Here is a 23149-nt window from a genome sequence, read left to right as displayed (position 1 = left end):
CTGTGAACTACTCTCCGGTTGGATAACGAACACTAATTCATCGCGTAGGGCTGCAAAAGAAAACCTTAAAGATGTATTCCAAAGTACTAATGAACACCCCACGTTGTCACTTTGAGCATTCATCGGAGGTACTAACACACCACAATTTCATAGAGACATCCAACTCAAATCATAATTCAGTGAACAAGTGTTCTGTGAAATATAGCCTAAGAGACCCACATGGTGCACACACTGTCACCTTTACACACGTGGGACAAGGAGTCTCCGGAGATCACATAAGTAAAATCCACTTGAATAGCATAACGACATCTAGATTACAAAGCTCATGATCACATAAAGATCACACTATGGGAGAGAGAGATAAACCACATAGCTACCGGTAGAGCCCTCAGCCCCGGGGGAGAACTACTCCCTCCTCATCATGGGAGTCAGCAACGGCGATGGAGATGGCGGTGGAGTCGATGGAGATGGCTCCGGAGGCAATTCCTCGTCCTGGCAGGGTGCCGGAACAGAGACTTCTACCCCCCGGATCTTTTCTGTGACGGCGGCGGAGCTACGGAACTTTTCGTGGATGGAGGCCGACTGATTTAGTATTTTTGCGTCGGGAGCTTTATATAGGTGGAAGGGCGAGGTCGGGGGAGGCTAGGTGGCCCCAAACCACCCCTAGGCGCGGGCCAGGGCCAGGCCGCGCCTAGGCATGGTCTTGCCACCTTGTGGCCCCCTTCATCTCTCCTCCGGACTTCATCTTCGTAACGGAAAAATAAGATCTTCGGCTTTTGTTTCGTCCAATTCCGAGAATATTTCCTGTACAACTTTTCTGAAATACAAAACAGTAGAAAACAGGGAACTGTCACTGTGGCATCTTGTTAATAGGTTAGTGCCAGAAAATGTATAAAAGCGCAACCAAGTGTAAACAAAACATATAGCAATTGGTGTAAAACAAGCATGAAGCATCAAAAATTATAGATACGTTTGAAACGTATCAGCTGGCACCGCTGGACCACACCAGCTTCGGGAACTAATATCGGGGGGATGACCCCTGATGGGTCGAGAGCATGGCTAAATGGCTAGTTCATGTGCCTAATTACCGGCTTACACGGGTAAGCCAAATGACTTTGCTTATCACTTAATATGAGGTTGACCGGATTAAAGGTCATCCAGGTTGAGTAACCCGGAATACCGACATAGCCATGCCGGAACGGAGTTACCGGCATACTGTAAGCCAGAAGGGTCAAGATATGCCAGATCATAGAAAGAGGATCGAAAGGTGAAGATCCAGCTTACTTTAAGTGGAACCGGGATAGGGTTCCGGCACGAGTCCAACGGTAATGTGCCTGTCGCCGAAATCCAAGATCCGGTCATGCCACTACGGACAAGGAAGAGATCCGGCCAGAAAGCTCCAGTACAACTTCAGGGCAAGATGGACGCCTTGGCATACACACTGTATATGGGGCGGATGGAAAATCGATCTAGCCCCAAACTTCCGGTCCAATATCCGGTCTGGGCTTCATCTTCACTCCTCGTTTCGCCTCATCTTCACCCCGAGCCCGAGCAGCCACAAAAGCAGCGTTGCGACGTGTCGTGCTGTGACGAGAAGCTAAAACAGCATTTGTATTAAAGGCGGCGCGCCTAAACCCGTTTACTTCCCCTCACTCCTCACTCCTTCTCCGCCCCAACTTTCCCCGCAGGCCGCAGCTAGCTAGGGTCTGCTACGCCGGCGCCGGCGTTGCCCCGGCCGCAGATCCAGCGCTCCTAGACGTGGATCCGCCACCCGCACGTGCCGTCCGCCCCGTCCGCCGGCCGATCCGCCACTACTTCCGCCTTGCACGGCTGCGTCTCTCCTTCTTTCCGTCGCCTCCCCGAATCCTCCGTGCCCCGTCGCCTCCCCTCCGGCTCCGGCTTGCACCCCCGATCTCGCGATGGCTTCCACTGGCAAGGTATGAGCTCTCCCATCTCTGCTTCCGCTCTTGCTGCTCCTCGAAAATTACTCCACTCCAGGGCCAGGCGTTGCTCCAAATAATTGAGCACGTACGGGCTTTTCTGCTTGTGCTTTTCTTTCTGTTGCTTCCAGATCCTAGCTATTCTGGAGTAGCGTGATCCTTCCTATTAATCAAACAAGTACTACTAATTATTATGTATGCACCATTCTGTAGTAGTATTTTGTATTGTCCCTAGTAATTAGTTAAGTTACTAGCTGATTCTCAGATTAATCACTACTACCCTGCTGACCGAGCAACACTAGCAGTTGTTACATGCATTTCAGTTGTTACTACAGCTAACACCCAAACCCAATTCCACTCTATCAGGTGATCGCTTCCATCCTCCTTCTGTGCTTCCTTTTCAATGGTGAGAAGGCAGGGTGTACCACTGCTTCCTCTGCAGATGGCAATCAGATGTGGGGCTACACGCAAGTCCGCCCGAGTATGTACACCTGACCAACCAACTTGATAATCTGCTGTGTGCATGATTGTTACAACTCTTCGGAAACATCTTTTGACTTGTGCGTGAGTTTAATTGCAATCCTATGTTTCAGAGGCTCACCTCTTCTGGTGGTTTTACAAGAGCCCACAGCGGGTGTCATCACCGGCGAAGCAATGGCCCACCGTGCTTTGGCTCCAGGGCGGGCCGGTAAGTATCTTACCATTTCTTTTCTTTTGGCGACGACAAGGTATCAATTAATCATGTTGTTGTTCTCTTCTTCCAGGGAGGGTCCGGTGTTGGGGGAGGAAACTTCATGGGTGTTGGGCCACTGGACACCAACCTGAAGCCACGCAACTCCACGTGGCTGCAGAAGGCCGATCTCCTCTTCGTGGTAAGAGACCTGTTTCAACTGAGCTGCTTCTTCATGAATGTGCTATGCACGAACTGTAACTAACGAGATGGTGACATGCAGGACTTACCGGTGGGCGTCGGCTATAGCTACGCAGAGGATCCCAGCCTACTGGCGAGGACAGACTCGGAGGTGGTTGCAGATGCTAGTGCCCTCCTCAAAGCGCTTGCGGTAGCAATACCCACCCTGCAGAGCAGTCCACTCTTCCTCGTTGGCGAGTCCTATGGCGGCAAGCTCGCCGCCATGATCGGCGTCGACATAGCAAGGTCCATCCATGCTGGTTCCCTAAAACTCACTCTAGGAGGAGTGGTTTTGGGGGACAGCTGGATATCTCCAGCTGATTTCGCAGTAAGCTCGTTTTTAACCTGTTTGAATATCTCTATGATCAAAGCAGATCTTTTTTTTCCACAAAGAAAAGTTTGAGCTTTTCAACCATTCCTTTGGGTCCATGCAGCTCTCATATGCGGAACTGCTGCATCAAGTGTCGAGGTTGGATGCCAATGACGTCGCACCTGCCAACAAGTACTGATCTACAAACTTTAATATGCCTAGATTTCCAATGGTGCCCATGTGAACTCTAATTTACATGTCTTATTATCAGAATTGCAGCAAAAGTAAAGGATGAGATGGCAGCTGGGCAGTTCGCCAAGGCGCGGATCACATGGGTCGAGCTCTCTCATTTTATCGACTCAAATAGTGCTAGCGTGGTAAGTGATTACTAATTGGAATTTGGAAACCACGTGGGTCCACTAGTATACTCAAGAGCTGGAGCTGTTTGAACACAAACAAATAATCCCTCCGTTCCATAGTTCTTGTCGTAAATTTGGATGTATCTAGACGTACTTTGTGAATAGATACATCTGAATCTGCGACAAGAATCTGCGACAAGAATTATGCAACAGAGCGACAAGAATTTTCAGCCGTGTGCAGTAAAAAGAAAGTTAACATTCTAATTTTTTTCGGCGTAGAATTTTGGGACCTTTATTAAGTAATGGTTCCGGTACAACCAGCCTGTAGAATGTTTACAAGAAAAGCTGGGCTCTCATCGAGGCAGCTATTAGTCCGCTCAAGCAAGCAAACTTAGCACACAAATGAGCCGAATTATTCGCTGGTCATCTAACATGCTGAACTACGAATCAAATCCCAAAGCCAGCTCCCCAACTTCATCTAGGATAGGCGGCAACTGAACGGTCATCATGATGCGAGTACCAGAGGTTGACAACCTCTAAACAGTCCGTCTCCATCACCACATGAGCGTAGCCTTCTAATTATTCGAATATCACTCTATCCTAGAAGGCTAGCACTTCAGCAATGAGGGGATCAGTAACACCCATTTGGGGCTTACTCAATGCACTGATGAAAGAGAGATGTGAGCGAGCAGCACCGCCGCCACCTCCCTTCATCTCCTATATGTCAATTGTGCCATCTGTATTGATTTTAATCCATCGCGGATCAGGAGGTCGCCAACATTGTCCTGGAGGAGTTTTTGAACTCCTCTCCTGATAATCTAGCATCTGTAATTCTTCTTTGATCATTTTCAGAGATTGATATGGGTCACGCCTCTCCCGTCATGAGCCCACTGATTGCGTGAAGACCAAATAGAATATATGATGCTGATAGTTTGAACTCTTTGTTTCTCACTGAACCTTTGGTCACACAAAATGTCCCTGGACCAAGTTCTGTTACGCAGCCGAGGAAGCTTTAAATCCAATATCTTCCTCACTTCTTCCCAAAACCTCTGTGCATGCGAACAAGTGGTCAAAGCAAGCGTAAGTGTTTCGTCCTCGGCAAGACACATCACATCTACTAAGCTCTCTGATGTGACAAATATTTCAGTGTAGATGCATCAGGTAGAATACCCTGAATTACACGCCACCAGAAACTCTCACTTTAGGGAAAACCTTGAGTTTCCAGATCTGTTCATCTGACGTTGAGGTACCCATAATCTGCGCTTCATCTAGAGCTACATGCCTACACACTCTTTTTGAATCTCCAAAAAGCACTTTATGCTGATTTGAGGAGAGAATAGAATCCTATCCTCTCAAAGCTCCAAGCCAACACATCTTCCCTCCATTTGCATGCAACGGTATGTTTAAGATTGCTTCGGCATCTAAGGACAAGAAATTTGCTCTCACCGCGGAGATTTTCCCTGAACCATTGTTCTGATCAATTAAGTCTGAGTCTTCCTCAAGGCGCGAAGTACCCAGCCGACCAATAGGTTTCAGAGTATGCGTCCAGGGGATCCATTTATCCTCCCAGGCCGACATGAGGTTCCATTGCCCACCTTTTTAGTCAGGGCCAAGTTTAAGGCTTATCTTCCTGCAATGATTGCCCTCCAAGTAACTGGTGCACTATGCGGAACAGATGCATGGAGAAAGTCTGTATCATTCCATGTACAGTAAAAAGAAACTTAACATTCTATTTTGTTTATCCAATAGCTCACCTTTTTTTTTTCTCGAACACACACCTAGACGTGTGTCTTTGTATATTAGAAGAAGACCGTCAAGATGACGGGAAAGTTACACCGTTGGTAGCAACGCTACTGAAGAAGGCACAAAGAAACAAGAGAAGAACAAAACAAAATATATACAAGGCTAACATATTCTGTTAGTCTGCATTTGTTTGTTTATCCAATAGCTCAACTGATTACGTGAATATGAACATTGAACAATTGCCACTGTTCATGCTAATAAGCACAAATTGATTAACATGCATGGCTTTCTTGCAGAATTGGGAAAATTTCATGCTTGATTCCTTTATGACCCATCAGTCAGGTCTCAAAACCATCGACGGCATCATGAATGGAGTCATTAAGCAAAAGCTCAAGATCATTCCCAAAGACGTCGTGTGAGCTTCATCTCCTTTTATATATGTTGCAAACAGAAACCATTCTATTAGTATATTTCCTCTTATCGAAAAAACTGCACTCCTCGAATTAATCTAATTACACTTAAACTGCAGTTGGCAAAGGGCGTCGATTCCGGTCAACAATGCATTGGATAATGTCTTCATGAAGCCAGCAATCAATGAGGCAAGCAACTAAATAGTGGCTCCTAACTGTTTTCCGTTTCTTTTACTGATGTGATTTGTGTAGTTTGATGCATTCGATTGTGTATTCTCAGGTTGACGAACTGCTAGCATACGGTGTGGTTGTTGCCATTTACAATGGCCAGGTATGGCTCCTGAGTAGTATATATCTTTAGCTTCTAAATTTAGTAAATATTGCCGGCATTGCATAAATTATATATTATCTCATGTAGTTTGATCTGATCTGCTCGACGGTTGGCGTAGAAGGCTGGGTGAGGAAACTGAAGTAAGAAATCTTGACCCACACATTTTGTTAGTTTGCACATTTTTTTCGATAAAAAAAAAAAAAGTGGGCCCGAATTACAAACACCTATGTTAGTTTGCACATAGGTGTTCTAAATGAGGAAATAGCATTTTACACCACTTGTTGGAGTGGGCCCGAATTTGCTAATGGACTATTAGGCTAGCTAATGACTAGTAGTGTGTTCTCTCGAAATAATTACGACAAAATGTGGTGTTCTGTGCAAAACTAAACTCAAGTTGGTTTGTGCAACGTTAGCCCCAACAAGTGGTGTAAAGTGTTATTCTCTCGTTCTAAAATCTAAACTGAATATGTTTTTCAGATGGGATGGTCTGAAGAACTTCTTGAGCCTGCCAAGGCAGGATGTGTTTGTCTGTGACACTTCTGTGCACTGCAGTGGTGGTGGTGCTGTTAGGGCATTTATGAAAACCTATCAAAATCTGCACTTTTACTGGATCCTTGGAGCCGGACACACAGTAAGTGCCCTCAAATGCATTAGATTGTTTGCGAAAGCAAGTGTTTGCTCACGTCCTGCATGCCTTCTCTACAGGTACCTGTTGATCAGCCTGATGTTGCTCTACAGATGATTGGTCAGATAGTTGCTACTTGATGCAATTGGAAGGACATCTCTGTGTAAATTGCGCCGGAAGGGGCAGCTTAGATGGTGAGAAGTACTAGGCATGAAACTTGACTGTTAGTTTGAACTATTAAATATCGAGCATGTGAGAATTATTAGGTGATGGAACTTAATTGTTACTCGATTATGATTGAGTACATTGCTTGAAAAGGCTGAACAGAGCTCCGATGGTCTTGTATTTATTTGCCCTTTCACTCTGTCGTCCACTTATTTGCCACATGCACTCCAATCCCATAGCAGTTGTCGTCCTGTGGCTTCCTTGCGATCGATAAGCTCAGCTCAAGCTTCCAGGGTTGGGCGCGTCCCTGAGTGCTCTGCACGTCGTTTTCGTTTCAGCAGATATACCCGACGTGTAAGCGAGGAGAGGCCTGTCGGGGTCGGTTTCAGATTGGTTTTGACCCGTTCTCTTCCTTTCCTTGGCGGCAGGTGCGGCAGAGCCACCCACAACCATGGGCGGGGGAGACTGCTCGCAGATGCGGCGGCGCTCCCATTTAGGCGCGGCGGCGAGAAGAATCAAGAAGCAGATCCCTGTCCACCGCTTGGAGTCGCGCGTCACCACCTGGATTCGCTCTCTGCTGCCTGGAGTCGCCTCCCGTCGCTGGCAGAGAAACTCTCTCCAACCTTCTCAATGTTTGCAGTCTGCACTCCTCTCATCCTCCAGTCCTCGACCTGTGCTTGTTGCTGGTGCCTTGCTGCTGCCTGTCACGGAATCGTTTGATTTATTTGGGACCGAATCTTGAAGGATTCTAGGATTTGTGGTGCATATGCGGATGGCGGGGCACCGGCGCAGCAGAGAGGAGGCTTGACGAGCCCAAGCTTCTCGACGGTGTCTCCCGCGCGGCCACGCTCCCCAAGATTGCTAAGTATGGTGCTCACACCACCTCTTCACACTGCCTTTTCTCCATTGATGCCGTCTTTTCATCCTTTCCTTGCAAGTTGGAGCAGCAAGCTTAGTTCTTGGGGAGGACTACCGGATTTTGGCAACGGTGGCGTCGGATTTTCTCATCGGTCGTCTTTCCCCTTTGTTGGCCCACCGGCTGTCACCTATGCAAGGTTTTCCGCCGCTAACGTCAAACACCAATCTCGATGCCAACCCGCCGCGCGCTGAGTTCCCCAAAAAACCGCCTGAGGATCTTTATGGTGCCGGCATCTCTCTCTTTCTTTGATTCATTTGGCCTTCTCCTTCTTCCCTCCTGCCAAGTCCAGTCAAATACGACCTTGATTTTCCTGAAACGAGTCCCTCTATCCAGAAATCCTCCGTCAATTTCTCCCCTCCTTCCTCAAATTCCATCTACTTCTTAAAGGCATGTGGTGGCTGAGGAGGCATGGAAAATCTGTACATGAAAGGATGGCCTGATATTTGGGGGGCATACTACCAGTAATCGAAAGAGCAAAGTATGGAAAATCTAAAAGTTTGTTGCCTTTTTGTGTTCCTTCTGCCGTTGTTCAAGAAAATCGTTGCATCGTCAAGGTAAAAATACAGTAACCAGTTTCACATATATAGTTTTGCAGATTAAACCATATGATCATCTAGAGAGCTGTTTGTTCATAGCTAACAATGGTTGTGATGGACTGATTTTTTGTTCATAGCTAAAATGGAAGTATGTCTTTTAGTTATACAAGGTAGACACAATCATGAAGTTGGATGATTCTAGAAAGATATATATTGGCTGTCTTTTATTGTTTAGCCGTTCCCTGTTCTAAAGTAAAAAGTAATATCCTGGCACCATTGGTCAATGATAACGTAGGTTGACTGCAGTTCCTTAATCTTTGACAGTATTGAAAATGGTGCAACATTTACATATTCCAGATTGCAACTGATTGACATTGGTCAATGATAACGTAGGTTGACTGCAGTTCAGTCTCTTAATCTTAAGATTCAGGGCTGGTTCATTCTTTGCACCTGTAGCTGTTATATTGACATATTTATTATAGGAACATGATTTAAAACATTTAAAACATTGATTCAGTCTTCTTAAGAACTCAATCTTGTTTACCTTACTAAATCAGTTTGTCTTATGTGCTTAGCTGTTGTAATATCGGTATGTCTCCTCTTAGGCTCTTAGTTTACAACAGCACATCGATTTAGGTTCTTAGAATAGTTCTCCCTATTTACAAGTTTTATTAAAAAAAAATCGAAATGGGGGAAATATCGCCCCAGCTTCTGCATCCAAGGGATGCACACGACATTTTTATTAGATTATTCACAACACCTTACAAGAGCAATACAAAAGATCAAACTCGAAGCCACCTCGCTAAACCTACAGAGGGATGAAGGGGGTGACAATTCACCAACTAACATCAACCAAAAACCAAATGCCTTCCCAGGCTGCCCAATAGCAGATGAGAAGCACATCTAGTCAAGCAGACTCTCAGCATACGCCAACGCACACGCCATGAAAGTTGCTACCGCCGTCTTCCTCGACTCCAGAGATCATCGCATTGACCATGCTAGGCCTGCCATCGATGCCGCCACGGCGCCAGACGACTCCACCATCCTGCGCGAGTCCATCACACTGCATCCGTTCCGAGACACCACTGCACCATGCCGCGGCGACTCGACGACGCCGACACAGCAAAAGCACACCGCTCCACCTCAGCACCACCGCCATCCGTTGTCCGCTCCAAAAATGATGCCCCCAACAGGGAGAACGGCGTTGCGCGCTGCCATCGTCCGATCCGGGAGACCCGGGTCTAGGGTTTCCCTGGAGCAGCCCAGGCGAAGAACGCAGACTGCACAGACAATGCCTTCAACAAGGTAACGACGAAAAACGCCGCCATCATCCGCCATGACCGAGGTCCGGGCCGGCTTTCACCGGCAGCTGCGCCTCGCCATCGGGAGCCAGGCGACGGATCGTGAGGTCCGCCACGGCTAGCCCCACAACTAGCCGATCTCCTCTGGCGAGAGAGAAGACCACCACCACGGTGCCACGGTGAGCGGCACCAAAAGCCCGCCACCTGCCACCGGGTCGACGTCGTCCCCGCCATCCAGGGCCGCCGCCCTTGGTGTCGTGGTCCCAGACCTTGAGGAGGAGCAGTACGAGATCCATTCCCATCACCGCCTGCCTGGCGATGCCGATGCGAGGAAGGAAGGAGAGGACCGCACCGCCAGGTCGGGGCTGCGCAGCCGGCCCCATCCCTGCCCGCTCGACGAGGCCGCAGCGAGGAAGTGAGGAGAAAACGCGCCACCAGACCAAGGCCACGCCGCCACCGCCATCACCGCCCGCCCGGCGAGAGGTCCGCACCGCCATCATCCTCCAAGTGTTGGGGCCATCCTCCTAGTGCGGAGGCGATCCTCCATCCACCGCACCAGGGGACCTCGCGAGGAACCCCGCCGCCCCCGTCACCAGCCGCGCCAGGCTTTGCCGGCGGCGGTCTCAGGGGACGACGAGGAGGGGAGGGGGAGGGGAAGTCGGCGGCGGCTAGGGTTTCCGCCCCGAGTCGCCCTAGAGGGGACGACCCGAGCGGTACCAGGACTCCACAAGTTTATTAATGACTCCTAATAGTATAATACTTGAATTAGACTGTCTTGTGGCTGAAAAACTTCATATTTAGTTTTCCCAGCCTAAAGGGACAAAATGGAATATTGCATGTTCATTGTCACACTGATCATATCGGCACCAAAGTTCTTTTACTTTTTTTGTTGCTTTTTCATTGTTAGTGGGGGCCTTCAACCAAAGGAGAAGAAAATGTTACTCTCTTCATTATAAATTGGTTCTTGACTTGAAGAGATATTAATCCATTGTTTCTTGTACCTGAGCATTAGCAAATGGGAAGCGCTGAGCGTCCCCCGGGGGATCAAATCCCCGATCCCCCGGGTCCCCAACCGTACGATGCGGTGCTAATTAGATCTGGGTCAGCGCTCCTTGGGCGGAAAAAAAGAAAACCAACCAATAAAATAATTTCCCTCCTCCCGAACTTTACACACGACCTTTGCCTCAGCGGGAGCGCATGTCGACTTCGGCTTCTAGCACTGCCGCCGGCGCCGGAAACACCGCCGCCGGAGTCAGCGGTAGTGTAGGGATGCGTTGCATAGAAAACAAAAATTTTCCTACCGCGAGAACGCAATCCAAGCCAAGATGCAATCTAGAAGACGGGAGCAACGAGGGGATGATCAAGACTAACCCTTGAAGATTTCCAAAGCCTATAAGAGTAGGCTCTTATTGCTGCGGTAGACGATCACTTGCCGCTTGCAAAAGCGCGTAGAAGATCTTGATCACGGTGCCACAATCGGGCAGCACCTCCGTACTCGGTCACACGTTCGGTGTTGATGACGACGTCCTTCTCCCCGTTCCAGCGGGCAGCGGAAGTAGTAGATCCTCCTCGGAATCCCGGCAGCACGACGGCGTGGTGGCGGTGTCGATGGAGATCTCCGGCGGAGCTTCGCTAAGCATATGCGGGAGAAGTAGTGGAGGAGGGGTGCTAGGGTTTGGGGACAGGGGGTGCCATGGGCGCCGGCCTCAAGGGGGCAGGGGTGGTGCGGCCAAGCCATGGGCTGCCCCTCCCTCTCCTCCTCATTATATAGGTGGAACCCCAAGGGTTTGCCCAAAGTCTTCGAATAAGACCCCAACAGAAAAACTGCCTTATGGACGAAACCTAGAGGGACATGGACTCTCCCCTTTCCCCTTTTCTTGGCCGGCCAAGGAGGTGGAGTCCACCATGGACTCCACCCTCCCACTTGGTTGGCTGGTTAGGGTTTGTGGAGTCCCTCCGGGATTCCTCCTTCCATAGTGATTTATTCCGGATAATTCTAGAAACCACCTTCCATAAATACACCGGATCATTTCCAAACTTGGAAAGTGACTTCCTATATATGAATCTTATTCTCCGGACCATTCCGGAACTCGTCGTGATGTCCTGGATCCCATCCGAGACTCCGAACAAAACTTCGAACTCTATTCCATATTCCATATCTACTTAAACGACATCAAACCTTAAGTGTGTCACCCTACGGTTCGCGAACTATGTAGACATGGTTGAGACTTCTCTCCGACCAATAACCAATAGCGGGATCTGGAGATCCATAATGGCTCCCACATATTCAACGATGACTTAGTGATCGAATGAACCATTCACATACGATACCAATTCCCTTTGTCACGCGATATTTTACTTGTCCGAGGTTTGATCATCGGTATCACTCTATACCTTGTTCAACCTCATCTCCTGACAAGTACTCTTTACTCGTACCGTGGTATGTGGTCTCTTATGAACTTATTCATATGCTTGCAAGACATTAGACGACATTCCACTGAGAGGGCCCAGAGTATATCTATCCGTCATCGGGATGGACAAATCCCACTGTTGATCCATATGCCTCAACCCATACTTTCCGGATACTTAATCCCACCTTTATAACCACCCATTTACGCAGTGGCGTTTGATGTAATCAAAGTACCTTTCCGGTATAAGTGATTTACATGATCTCATGGTCATAAGGACTAGGTAACTATGTATCGAAAGCTTATAGCAAATAACTTAATGACGTGATCTTATGCTACGCTTAATTGGGTGTGTCCATTATATCATTCATATAATGATATAACCTTGTTATTAATAACATCCAATGTTCATGATTATGAAACTAATCATCCATTAATCAACAAGCTAGTTAAGAGGCTTACTAGGGACTCTTTGTTGTTCACATAACACACATGTATCAATGTTTCGGTTAATACAATTATAGCATGGTATGTAAACATTATCATAAACACAAAGATATATTATAATAACCATTTTATTATTGCCTCTTGGGCATATCTCCAACAGTCTCCCACTTGCACTAGAGTCAATAATCTAGTTTACATTTGTAAAGATATAACACCTTGGCCTTTCGGTGCTTTATCATGTTTTGCTCACGGGAGAGGTTTTAGTCAACGGATCTTACATGCTCAGAAACGTATGTATTTTGTAATTCATTTGCGTCTCAACGCATCACTCATTTCCAAATGAGTCGGCATTAAATATGTTTGGTCTTCTGGTGGAACCTTAATTCCGCGGTCTGAAATATATCACTAATATTGTCACACACAATATAGCTTCAAAGTTCTGACTCTGTCGGAACTACACCATGTTCTCAAAGAACATTTTGACTTAACATCCTTTGTCATTGTCAAAACAATGACATACGCTGCCTTCTTTTGTAGAATCCGTCATAATATTTAGAACTCTTCTAAATCTAGCATAGACAACTTCTAGCTCATTGTGCTACCTTTTAAACAAAACTTAGTCTAATTTGAGATTAAAATTTTATTTTCATATGTGACAAAAACAAATATCGGTGCAACACCTTACAGCGATTTGTTTGTCATTTATCCATACAAAACTATATGTATATATCCTTGGTTCTTCTTAAGTACTCAAGAATATTCTTACTGTTTTTCAATGATCATCACATGAATCATTCTGGTACATGCTCATAACACTTTTAGAGCATAGAACATCTGATTGTGTACATTTTATTCGTGATCTATAATCACTCATGTGTTTTTACTCATTGAGTGTCAAATACACTCAAGTCTTGTTAAACCTTCACATGACAAGAACATTTTCTTAATATTTCTATATTGAACTATTTCAATATCCATCCTATGTACTTTGACTTAAACTTATTTATGTGTTTCAATCTATCTTCATAGATCTTGACACTAAATTTGTTTCAGTCCATATCCTTTCATTGAAATTAATTCTCAATGAAACCTTTTTAATCAAGTATATAATTACATCATTTATAACCAACTATATGTCATCTACATAAAGTATTATAAATATGTCTCAGCGCTCCCACTTAATTTCTTGCAAAAGCAAGCCTCTTCATCGTCTCTGATGAATATCAAAAACTCTTTGATTATTTCATCTGGTGAAGATTCCAACTCCGCGATACTTACTTCATCCAATTGAAGTTCGTATACATATCTAGTATTCCATGGACTCTTGATTGTATCTTGTATACACCTTTAATACACACTTCTGATAAGTAATGTATTTTTGCTATCCTACTAACATATCTCATAAAAGAAATATGTAGTGATTACTAGAATAATCCACATAGAGTATAAGCATTGCTACGGAAGATCTAATCTTATCGTAGTCAACTCTTTGAACTTTATCGTAAACAACTTTTCGACAAGTCAAGCTTCATCAATTTTTATAGATCCATTTACTTTCAAAAAGTATTCATCTATCTTGGATTTCATGGTGTATAGCCATTTTAACGGAGTCAGGGCCCATCATAACTTCTTTGTTTGTAGTTGGTTTATCATTGTTCAAAATCAATCCTTTGTCCACAAATCATTTATTTGATCACAAAGTAAACCATACCTACAAGGTTCAATAAGTACTTCGATCTCCATGGCTAAAACATTTTTTTTAGTCATGAGAGCTATGATCGTCGTGGCCGCTTCCAGAACCAATTCCGATGATGCGCTACTCTGATCATTATGCTCAGGTTCATAAACCTTATCAAGTTCTATTGTCCTCCCACTCAAATACTTCGCTAGAAACAATTTCTCGGAAATAAGAAACATTGACAAACACTTTTGTCTTTGTCTCGTGGGAAGAATTCCCAATCAAATCTCTGGGATAACCAATAAAGACATTCATCCGATTTTGGTTGTAAACTTATTTACTTATGCTATGCTTACCAAAATTTAAGAAAAGACTATCAGGGTTCATACCCATGCCATAACTCGTATGGTGTTATTTCAACGGATCATGATGATGCTCTATTCAGTGTAAAAGGGGTAGTCACTAAAGCATAATCCACAAAAATATAATGGCATCAATATTTTATCTCATCATTGATCCAACAAGGTTTGGATACATCTCTTGGATACTTCATCATCACTATGATACACCAAGAAACGTGAGTTGTAGAACAATTTCATAACTCTCTTAGATGTTCGCTAAAAGCTCATAATTCAAATATTTCCACCATGATCCAATCATAGATATTTTACTTTTCTATTACGATCATTTCTATTTCATGCTGAAATTTATTTGAATCCATTCAAATGTTTCAAACTTCTTCCTTATCGAATATATCCAAATATATATACTCAATTCATTGTTGGAAGTTTTCATGAAGTAGAAGAATCTCCCGCACACAACTATGCCTAGTGAACCACATACATCATCATGTATTTTTCCACTAAGTTTGTTGCCCGTTCAACTCTTGGCCTATGAACGGTATTTTAATCGTTCTCTTTAGAAAAGATTTGCAAGCACCAAATGATTCAAAAATCAAATGACTCCAAAAATCCATTTGCATGGAGTTCCTTCATGCGTTCTTTTCTAACATGACCTAAATGGCGGTTCCACAAATAAGTGGAATTCAAATCATTTGCCTTATGGCATTTTAGCATTAGTGTTATGTATGTGTGTTTCACCATTAAGATTTATAATAACTTATCCATCGTACATGGAGTAATGTCATAATTTGAACAACTCATTGTTTTCATTTGACCAGAGCAAAATAACAATTATTAAGTTCTTTATTATAAATTCTAAGGGCTAGATAGAATGCCAACGACGAATATAATAACACTTTATTTTTGTTCCAGACGTGCATTCCTATCATATTCCTTGTCAGTCACTTAGGTCATTGTATTCTTGTATTGCGTTGTTTTGTATGACATTTCATACCAACCAATATGGTACAAATACCCAAGAATTTCATTGTGTGACCAAACGAGGAATACATCCATAACAGGTATATCATTTATATACACCTGAGCTAGGCTTTCTAGTCTTTTCTTTTCTTTCTGCCAAAATATCTTTTGTAGTTTCTCTTTTAGCTTTCCTCATTATTCAGAATAACACTTCAACATCATTAACTTCTAGGTTTGTTGGTCAAATACCAATAACCTTGAGGTTCTTTTGAAGTTGATCATCATATGACAAGTGTTCCAAATTTCACTTATTAGTAACTTTGTAATATGATGAACAATTTCACTCATAATTTTATCCATCATATCATGACGACTTTCTGAGACCATGTCTGTACATGCTAGGCTCGTAAAGTTTTAACCTTGGTATTTGCATGTGCAAATCTAGCTTGCACTCGTTGTATGCACACGTAGAATCTATCACACCCGATCATCACGTGATGCTTCGAAACGACGAGTCTTAGCAACGGTGCATATTAAGGATGGTCACTTCATGGATATGTGAATATCGTTAGTGCCCCAATAGTTGGAGGATTGTGACGCCTGGCGTCTTCAACCTTCATACATTCCCATAAAACTTATGAGTTTATGTAGTCTCACCAAATTATATTCTATCATCTTGCAATAAGGTCTTAGATATCACATATATCTCATACCTTGATTATTTCTGAAAACTAAATTTTCAGCTCCTTACTTTTCAAACAGATTTGAACTTCAAGTTTCACGGAGACAAGATAACTTTAGGTACTAATTGAAACCATAGCTCATTGAATCAACAATATGAGGTTTACTAAAAGTTTGCAATAGGACTTAATCAATTCTTGATTCTTTAACAATACGGTACCAATCCGTAAAGTTTCTTATCAGATTTTAACAGTATTTCTATCTCAATAACAAGATTAGCGCATGGTAGAAAAACGGATGCCAATACTACAAAATTAATTCAAAATACTACTCAGACTATGTTTATGATAATTAGTTCATGTTTTAATCTAATTACTAATGAACTCCCACTTAATACAACATCCCTCATAGTTGTTAAGTGGTACACGATCCACATCCACTACACCAAAACCGATCATCACGTGAGATGATGTAGCTTCAATGGTGAACATCAATATGTTGATCATATCATCCATATGACTCGTGTTCAACCTTTCGGTTTCCGTTGTCCCGAGGCCATGTCTGTACATGCTAGGCTCGTCAAGCAAACCCAAGTATTCCGCGTGTGCAACATGGCTTACACCCGTGGTACGTGAACGTTGAGTCTATCACATCCGATCATCACGAGATGCTTCGAAACGACGAACTATACAACGGTGCATACGAGGGGAGAACACTTTATTATCTTGATATTAATGTGAGGGATCATCTTATAATGCTACCGTCGTGTTCTAACCAAAATAAGATGCATAAAGGATTAACATCACATGCAATTCATATGTGATATGATATGGCCCTTTAGTCTTTGCTCCTTCGATCTTCATCACCAAAGCACGGACATGATCTCCATCATCAATGGGCATGATCTCCATCATCGTCGGCGTAGCGTCAAGGTTCATGGCGCCGTCTTCATGGTTGTTCACCTCATGTAGCAACTATTACAACTACTTTGAAATACTACTCAACATGAAATATAAAGACAACCATAAGGCTCCTGCCGGTTGCCACAATACAATAATGATCATCTCATACATATTCATCATCACATTATGGCCATATCACATCACCAAACCCTGCAAAAACAAGTTAGACGTCTCTAATTTGGTTTGCATATTTTACGTGGTTTAGGGTTTTCGAGAGAGATCTAATCTACCTACGAACATGAACCACAACGGTGATACTAATGTTGTCGATAGAAGAGTAAACTGAATCTTCACTATAGTAGGAGAGACAGACACCCGCAAAGCCTCTTATGCAATACAAGTTGCATGTCGAACGAGGAACAAGTCTCATGAACGCGGTCATGTAAAATTAGTCCGAGCCGCTTCATCCCACTATGCCACAAAGATGCAAAGTACTCAAACTAAAGACAACAAGAGCATCAACACCCACAAACCATTGTGTTCTACTCGTGCAACCATCTATGCATAGACACAGCTCTGATACCACTATAGGGATGCGTTGCATAGAAAACAAAAAATTTCCTACCGCGAGAACGCAATCCAAGCCAAGATGCAATCTAGAAGACGGGAGCAACGAGGGGATGATCAAGACTAACCCTTGAAGATTTCCAAAGCCTATAAGACTAGGCTCTTATTGCTGCGGTAGACGATCACTTACCGCTTGCAAAAGCGCGTAGAAGATCTTGATCACGGTGCCACAATCGGGCAGCACCTCCGTACTCGGTCACACGTTCGGTGTTGATGACGACGTCCTTCTCCCCGTTCCAGCGGGCAGCGGAAGTAGTAGATCCTCCTCGGAATCCCGGCAGCACGACGGCGTGGTGGCGGTGTCGATGGAGATCTCCGGCGGAGCTTCGCTAAGCATATGCGGGAGAAGTAGTGGAGGAGGGGTGCTAGGGTTTGGGGACAGGGGGTGCCATGGGCGCCGGCCTCAAGGGGGCAGGGGTGGTGCGGCCAAGCCATGGGCTTTCCCTCCCTCTCCTCCTCATTATATAGGTGGAACCCCAAGGGTTTGCCCAAAGTCTTCGAATAAGACCCCAACAGAAAAACTGCCTTATGGACGAAACCTAGAGGGACATGGACTCTCCCCTTTCCCCTTTTCTTGGCCGGCCAAGGAGGTGGAGTCCACCATGGACTCCACCCTCCCACTTGGTTGGCTGGTTAGGGTTTGTGGAGTCCCTCCGGGATTCCTCCTTCCATAGTGATTTATTCCGGATAATTCTAGAAACCACCTTCCATAAATACACCGGATCATTTCCAAACTTGGAAAGTGACTTCCTATATGTGAATCTTATTCTCCGGACCATTCCGGAACTCCTCGTGATGTCCTGGATCCCATCCGAGACTCCGAACAAAACTTCGAACTCTATTCCATATTCCATATCTACTTAAACGACATCAAACCTTAAGTGTGTCACCCTACGGTTCGCGAACTATGTAGACATGGTTGAGACTTCTCTCCGACCAATAACCAATAGCGGGATCTGGAGATCCATAATGGCTCCCACATATTCAACGATGACTTAGTGATCAAATGAACCATTCACATACGATACCAATTCCCTTTGTCACGCGATATTTTACTTGTCCGAGGTTTGATCATCGGTATCACTCTATACCTTGTTCAACCTCGTCTCCTGACAAGTACTCTTTACTCGTACCGTGGTATGTGGTCTCTTATGAACTTATTCATATGCTTGCAAGACATTAGACGACATTCCACCGAGAGGGCCCAGAGTATATCTATCCGTCATCGGGATGGACAAATCCCACTGTTGATCCATATGCCTCAACCCATACTTTCCGGATACTTAATCCCACCTTTATAACCACCCATTTACGCAGTGGCGTTTGATGTAATCAAAGTACCTTTCTGGTATAAGTGTTTTACATGATCTCATGGTCATAAGGACTAGGTAACTATGTATCGAAAGCTTATAGCAAATAACTTAATGACGTGATCTTATGCTACGCTTAATTGGGTGTGTCCATTATATCATTCATATAATGATATAACCTTGTTATTAATAACATCCAATGTTCATGATTATGAAACTAATCATCCATTAATCAACAAGCTAGTTAAGAGGCTTACTAGGGACTCTTTGTTGTTCACATAACACACATGTATCAATGTTTCGGTTAATACAATTATAGCATGGTATGTAAACATTATCATAAACACAAAGATATATTATAATAACCATTTTATTATTGCCTCTTGGGCATATCTCCAACAGGTAGCACTACGCTCACATGCAGCACCACCGCCGGCGCCGGTAGTACCACCGCGCCTCACATGCAGCACCGTCGTTCTGGGTTTGTAGCACCGCCGCTGGTGTGGTAGCATCGCCGCCGACCTCGTCGGCCTCCTCGCAGCACGGCGGCGCCCGATTTGTAGCAGCCGCCGCCACTTTGCAGCAAGACGCTGGTTGTAGCAAATCGCCGCCGCCATCCATCCATCACCGCCTCTTGTAGCAGCCGCCGTCATCCATTGTAGCAGTCGCCGCCGCACCTATGCCGCCGATTGGAAGTCGGCGCTCGTTGTTCCCGCTCGCCGGTTGTAGCTTGTAGCAGCCCCGCCAAACCACTGTAGCAACGCCGACTGCCGATTGTAGCAGCACACAGGGCTCTTGTAGGAGCGCCGCCGAGGCTGATTGTAGCAGCGCTGCCGGGCTATTGTAGCAGTGACGCATGTCGAATGTAGCAGCGTCGCCAGGCTACTGTAGCAGCGTCGCCAGGCTACTGTAGCAGCGCCGTCGGGGCATGTAGCAGCGACGCGAATGTAGCAGCGTCGCTGTGCTATTGTAGCAGCTCCGTCGGAGGCTTGTAGCAGCGCCGAGCAGGCAGGAGGGATGGTAGCCATGGCGGGGGTAGGCGAGGTGGTGGTGCAGCAGCGTGGGAGCGCGCGGTGCTCCATCTCCAGCCATGGACGCGGGCTCGTGGTTGCCGGCGACGGTGCCGGCCGGCGACCTCCCCTGGGTCTCGCATCCGGCTATGGCGGCCAGAGTGAATCACGGCCGGGCGGCGCGGAGCAGGGGAGGAGGGATGGTAGCCATGGCGGGGTAGGGGAGGTGGTGGTGCAGCAGCGTGGGGGCGCGGCAGCGTGGGGCGCGCGGTGTTCCATCTCCAGCCATGGACGCCGGCTCCTGGGAGAAAAGATTGGGGAAAATCTGCACGAAAGGATAAGGTCGTGGTGGAAGATGAGGTGGGCCCCACCATGTGCTGTCCGTTTTCTTCTGCTCCGCAGAGACGCGTGACGTGCATAGGAGGCGGGGGATCAGAACGCTGTTCCCCCGGGGGAACGTCAGCGTTTTCCTTAGCAAATATAGAAGATATGTACTGGGTGTAGTTCTCAACAAGATTATGTTGAATTACCTGAGCATTTTCAAATACTGAAGACACATTTTAGTAGAGAGAAACAAATACATTTGTGAGTACTGGAGAAGAAAACGGATATCAGACGGTTGTCGTGGACTCTTGGACGCAGGCCATGTCTAACAGGCCCCGTATTTTTTCGCCCCTTAAAACGCGAGTAGAGGGCCCTGTATTCACTTTTCGCTGGCCGAAAACTCGGACGAGCTAGCAGACCCCGTATCCCACCCCGTAAAACAGAATATTTTCAACCCCTCAAAACAGGGTTTTTTGACAAATTGCATATTAGAACCAACACACCATTCACATGAGCCTTTTTGTATCATCCTCATTTGGAGCTCGGAGATACTTCTCTCCATACAACTTGATCACCATCTTGGCAAACATACGCACGCAATCCGTGGTTGTTTGCACACCGATGCGAAGGTACTCATCGGTATAATCTGCTGGTATACCGTATGCAATAACCCTCATGGCGGCAGAAATTTTTTGGTATGGGCTAAATCCCATGACTTGGGCAGCATTTCTTCTTTGCTTGAAATAATCGCAATTTGCCTCCCAATCTTTGACGATTTTCTCGAACAAAGTCCTACGCATTCGGTACCGTCTACAGAAGAGGCGGGGAGGATAGGTCGGTACCTCGGCGAAATAATCTTGCATCAGCTGTTCGTGGCCGAGCGCGCGGTTCCGCGGAATGCACATACGCCCCATCACGGATCCTTTCCGCTGATCCAGCAGCTTCATGCGGTCCTCCGTTTGCTTCAAGCCGAACAGGAGCAGCATCATCTCCGTCTCATCGTCGTTGAGCAACTCGTCGATATCCGAATCGTCGGAATCCGACGACGACCAATCGGTCGACGTCGCGTCCAAATCCGCCATGTGCACATCCTCCGAAGCCATCTACCACGGTGTACCATACATCAGCCCCAAATCCGACCAATTTACCGGCGGCAACGAAGAAGAACGCGGCGGAATACTCACCGGCGGAGAAGACCACGGCAGGAGGGCGGGCGGCGCGCGCGGAGGGACGCGGAACTTCGGCGGGGGTGCGGCGGAGGTGCGGCGGGCGTCGACGAACCTCGACGCGGCTCGGCGGACGGCGGAGGGGCGCGGATCTGACGGATTGCGGCGGTGGCGCGCGGGTGGTGGCGGCGGCGCGCGGGGGAAAACGGGTGGGGGGAACTGAAATGTCCGCGCGCGCTTTCGGAATTGGGATACTGGTTTCGCCCACTATCCCAGCTCCCACCCCGCACAAGTAGGGGGCGACGACCCGCCCCGTACTCGAAAACAGCAAAAAACGATTCGGGGGGCGTTTTTATGGGGCGTGCTAGACGGCCGGGTAGAGCCGAAACCCTCAAATCGGCGGTTATTATACGGGTTTGCCCCTTTTACGGGGTTTGTTAGACCTGCTCTTATGGAGGGGAATGATGAGGAATGCCAGTAATGGACAACGACGCATCTATTACTAGCATTTTGATCCTAAGTAACTCTCAAAGCACGCTCATAATTTATCAGATGTATTTTTATGGTATTGCTCTTGTTGATGTGTTCAATCTGTGGAGATAAAAGCAAACGACTATACCAGATGTCATTTTCATCATGAAAAAATAGTACTCCTCATACACTGCAATGATTGATGGTGTGTCAAAAAAAAGTTAATCTACTATCTGATGTTTGCTTTGCTAGCAACACACGAGAAGCAATCATTTGAGCATTCTACCTTACCTTTCAAAAATGTGTTTTACAATCTAGCATGGTCACATTCCACAAGTACCGTGAACTTTGATTTTTTTTATTTTTTTTTTGCATTTGTTGTAAGACGTACCATATCGACATATATATACATGACACTGAGAATACTGTAATAGTGGCGGTTCACCTTGCATACCACATTCGCTGCAACTTGACTGATCACCTAAATTGCCATCACTCTGGTGGTCGGTCTTGGTTAAAAAAGAACTTTGTTGGTCGGTGACTCATATTGTTTCTTGCACATTGGATTCATACATTTGGAGTCCAGTCAGTCTTCTCTAATTCATGTGGCTTATTGTGGATACTCACCATCTCTTTGTGGTTTTTTTGTTGCAGTTATGGAGATCTACGACAATGATAAAATGCCCTTCAAGTGAGATGCATTAGATATACATAAACTTAGTTCTCATATTTGATGTGCCCCATTCCACTATAGAATCCCTTGTACTTGGTGCAGGTGGTTTTGCTTTGAAGGAAAGGATTATGCATTATTCCGTGGATTCAAAGGAAATAGAGTGATTGTCAGTAGACATGGTGTTTTGGTTCATAGGTCCAGATGCAATTATGAAGAAAAATGCATTTTAAATCTATTTCAAAATGTCAAAAAATCTCGCACAAAAAATCCCGGATGTACATCCAGATATTATATGTTCTGTGATGGGATTCGTAGCATAGAAAACAAAAAATTTCCTACCGCGAGAACGCAATCCAAGCTAAGATTCAATCTAGAAGATGGGAGCAACGAGGGGATGAGCGAGACTAACCCTTGAAGATTTCCAAAGCCTACGAGATTAGATCTCGTTGTTGCAGAAGATGATCACTTGCCGCTTTCAAAAGCGCATAGAAGATTGATGTCTACTCACGCTTCTTTTCCTGTAGACGGTGTTGGGCCTTCAAGAGCAGAGGTTTGTAGAACAGCAGCAAGTTTTCCCTTAA

At 45.6% G+C, this 23149-nt stretch overlaps 1 protein-coding gene and 1 long non-coding RNA gene across 2 annotated transcripts; both read left to right on the top strand.

Annotated features, from left to right (window-relative positions):
• Positions 1 to 1629: 1629 nt before the first annotated feature.
• On the top strand, positions 1630 to 6992 carry LOC127296953 (serine carboxypeptidase-like 51). Its single transcript, XM_051327199.2, has 13 exons — positions 1630 to 1937; positions 2307 to 2421; positions 2534 to 2628; positions 2705 to 2812; positions 2894 to 3178; positions 3285 to 3352; positions 3432 to 3537; positions 5559 to 5677; positions 5792 to 5861; positions 5953 to 6003; positions 6091 to 6143; positions 6481 to 6634; positions 6709 to 6992. Exons 1-13 carry the CDS (start codon positions 1920 to 1922, stop codon positions 6766 to 6768), a joined length of 1302 nt encoding a protein of 433 aa, XP_051183159.1. The 5' UTR covers positions 1630 to 1919; the 3' UTR covers positions 6769 to 6992.
• A 57-nt stretch (positions 6993 to 7049) lies between these two features.
• LOC127296954 (uncharacterized) lies at positions 7050 to 22760 on the top strand. Its single transcript, XR_007848814.2, has 2 exons — positions 7050 to 8266; positions 22550 to 22760. It is a non-coding gene; the product is annotated as an uncharacterized lncRNA (long non-coding RNA).
• Positions 22761 to 23149: the final 389 nt, after the last annotated feature.

The sequence above is a fragment of the Lolium perenne genome, chromosome 4, assembly GCF_019359855.2.
Source record: "Lolium perenne isolate Kyuss_39 chromosome 4, Kyuss_2.0, whole genome shotgun sequence".
In the NCBI taxonomy this organism is placed as follows: Eukaryota; Viridiplantae; Streptophyta; class Magnoliopsida; order Poales; family Poaceae; genus Lolium; species Lolium perenne.
Note: the sequence above shows the minus strand (reverse complement) of the source record. Positions and strands in the feature narration are given on the sequence as shown.

Coding starts and splice junctions, on each gene's coding strand:
- LOC127296953 (XM_051327199.2), top strand. Junction 5,862..5,952: donor TGAAGCCAGCAATCAATGAG/GCAAGCAACTAA, acceptor GTGTATTCTCAG/GTTGACGAACTGCTAGCATA. Junction 6,635..6,708: donor TCCTTGGAGCCGGACACACA/GTAAGTGCCCTC, acceptor CCTTCTCTACAG/GTACCTGTTGATCAGCCTGA.